The sequence below is a fragment of the Gobio gobio genome (assembly GCF_949357685.1).
Source record: "Gobio gobio genome assembly, chromosome: 8".
Lineage (NCBI taxonomy): Eukaryota > Metazoa > Chordata > Actinopteri > Cypriniformes > Gobionidae > Gobio > Gobio gobio.
In genome coordinates this window covers 57,167,050-57,169,549 of record NC_137114.1, presented here as the reverse complement: position 1 = coordinate 57,169,549, position 2,500 = coordinate 57,167,050, and the positions used below count along the sequence as shown (strand labels likewise).

The following is a 2,500-nucleotide window of genomic DNA, read 5'->3' as shown; positions in this document are numbered from 1 at the left end:
AGTTGTTTACTATAGTAGTTGAGTATGATTTACTTATTGATTTGTGTCGATAGTAAACGAAAATGCACTTGTATTTATCTGCAAAAGGTTCACATACAGGAGCTTTCAGCATAGTTTTAATATAGTATAACTAGTCGTCTATTTTGAAGATATAGCCTACATGTGCATAAACAACGACTAAAGCTGCCAGAAGTTTTTGCCCAAACTTCAAAGACACATTTAAATGATTAAAGCTAGAGGCATATCTTAACTTTAATGTTACTTTAATAATGCAAACTACCTATATACAGCAAGTTATTATGCATATGTGTTTGGGACAGAGGGGAACCAGGTCGCATTAACAGGAGATATATGCAGCCCATAATAAATAAAAGCACGAGACGTACTGGGGTCGGAGAAGAACACCGGAAAATGTGACCGTCTGTTGCAATACACGCGCCACGGTTCAGCTGCGCGAGAGAACACTGGCAGCAGGGTTGCCAGGTTTACACAACAAAACCCACCCATTCGTTACTCAAAACTAGCCCAAAACAAGCCCAATCGCGTTTCGGGGAGGTTCTCTGGTAAACATCGCGTTCGGGGGGTTAAATATGTGTGTTTTTTTGCAGGGCTGCCTGCTAAAATTCTCATTCCCGGGGCTAAATATCACATAATTGGGATCGCTTCAACCCGCGGACATGAGACACAGCCCGCGGCAACAGTGTAGAAGTAGCCCAATTCCGCGGAAAAAACCGGGACTTGGCAACACTGACTGGCAGTGTGAAAGCTCCCGCTCTCCACGCGCACAGCTTCTGCTCTGCCACCGCGCGCAATGTGAAACCGGCATTACAGAGCGAACAAAGCACAGTTTTACTCGGCTTCTGTTTAAGGTACTCCCACACTTTTGAATGTCGCGGTCTGGCTTTATATGATAAATGATCATTTTCACTATGCCCGGGAGCAGAAGCTGCCATTATTCTAGATCTTCTGTTCCATTCTAGAACGTAAATAATGTGCCGCCGACGCGTCGACGCATTTCACGCACGTCGACGTATTTTCGTAGTCGACGTCATCGACGACGTCGACGCGTCGTTGCAGCCCTACCACACACACTCACAAACTCTCTCACACACACTCCCTCAAACCCTCAAACACCCTCACACTGTCTCACACACACTCTCACACACTCTCACACACACACACACACACACTCACACACACACACACACACACTCACACACACACACTCTCACACACACTCTCACACACACTCTCACACACACTCTCACACACACTCACACACTCTCACACACACTGTCTCACACACTGTCACACACACTGTCACACACACACACACACACACACACACACACACACACACACACACACACACACACACACACACACACACACACACACACACACACACACTCTCACACACTCTCACACACACTCTCACACACTCTCACACTGTATCTCACACACTCTCACACACCCTCACACACAAACACACACCCTCACTCACACACACCCTTGCGGAGGATTCTTGTCCAGCCAGCCCATCTTAATAACTGGGACGCTCGTGGAGGCGAAATCTTCCCGAGGAGGAAAAGCACTGACATGATCTGTGATCGGCAGATAGATGCTGTTCTGAGAGCTGATCGAACCGTAATCATCAATCCATGAACTACGTCTGAGAGAGAGAGAGAGAGAGAGAGAGAGAGAGAGAGAGAGGGAGTGAGTGTGTGAGAGCGAGTGTGTGTGAGAGTGTGTGTGAGAGTGTGTGAGAGTGTGATTGAGAGAGAGAGAGAGTGAGGGAGTGAGTGAGTGAGTGTGTGAGAGAGAGTGTGTGTGTGAGAGTGTGTGAGAGAGTGTGTGAGAGTGTGTGAGAGTGTGATTGAGAGAGAGAGAGAGTGAGGGAGTGAGTGAGTGAGTGTGTGAGAGAGAGTGTGTGTGTGAGAGTGTGTGAGAGAGTGTGTGAGAGTGTGTGAGAGTGTGATTGAGAGAGAGAGAGAGTGAGGGAGTGAGTGAGTGTGTGAGAGCGAGTGTGTGTGTGAGAGTTTGTGAGAGAGTGTGAAAGAGTGTGTGAGAGTGTGATTGAGAGAGTGATTGAGAGAGTGTGTGAGAGAGTGATTGAGAGAGTGTGTGTGAGAGAGTGTGAGAGTGTGTGTGTGTGTGAGAGTGTGTGTGAGAGTGTGTGAGAGTGTGTGTGTGAGAGAAAGTGTGTGTGAGAGTGTGTGAGAGAGAGGTCAAGAAAAGAAGGAAGTCTTACATTATGACATTGCAACATGACATGAACTTCTGATATTGCCAAATCCACTACAGCTGTGTGATAACGCTTCAGTGACACACACACACACACACACACACACACACACACACACACACACACACGTTTGTTTTTTTGAAATGTGAGGACATTCCATAGGCGTAATGGTTTTTATACCGTACAAACCATATTTTCTATCCCCTTACACTGCCCCTAAACCTACCCATCACACACACACACACACACACACAC

The 2,500-nt window shown here is 46.9% G+C and overlaps 1 protein-coding gene across 6 annotated transcripts in view; it reads right to left on the bottom strand.

Moving 5' to 3' along the window:
- arap1 (ArfGAP with RhoGAP domain, ankyrin repeat and PH domain 1) overlaps positions 1–2,500 on the bottom strand; it is a 92,014-nt gene that overhangs the window by 42,940 nt on the left and 46,574 nt on the right. For all 6 annotated transcript variants that reach the window (XR_013817038.1, XR_013817039.1, XM_079823434.1 and 3 more), the window contains exon 6: positions 1,511–1,672. Coding sequence is in view for 4 of the 6 variants with exons in the window: in XM_079823434.1 (XP_079679560.1) it covers positions 1,511–1,672 (162 nt within the window). In the remaining 2 variants the exon portion in view is untranslated. The remainder of the gene's footprint in view (positions 1–1,510; positions 1,673–2,500) is intronic.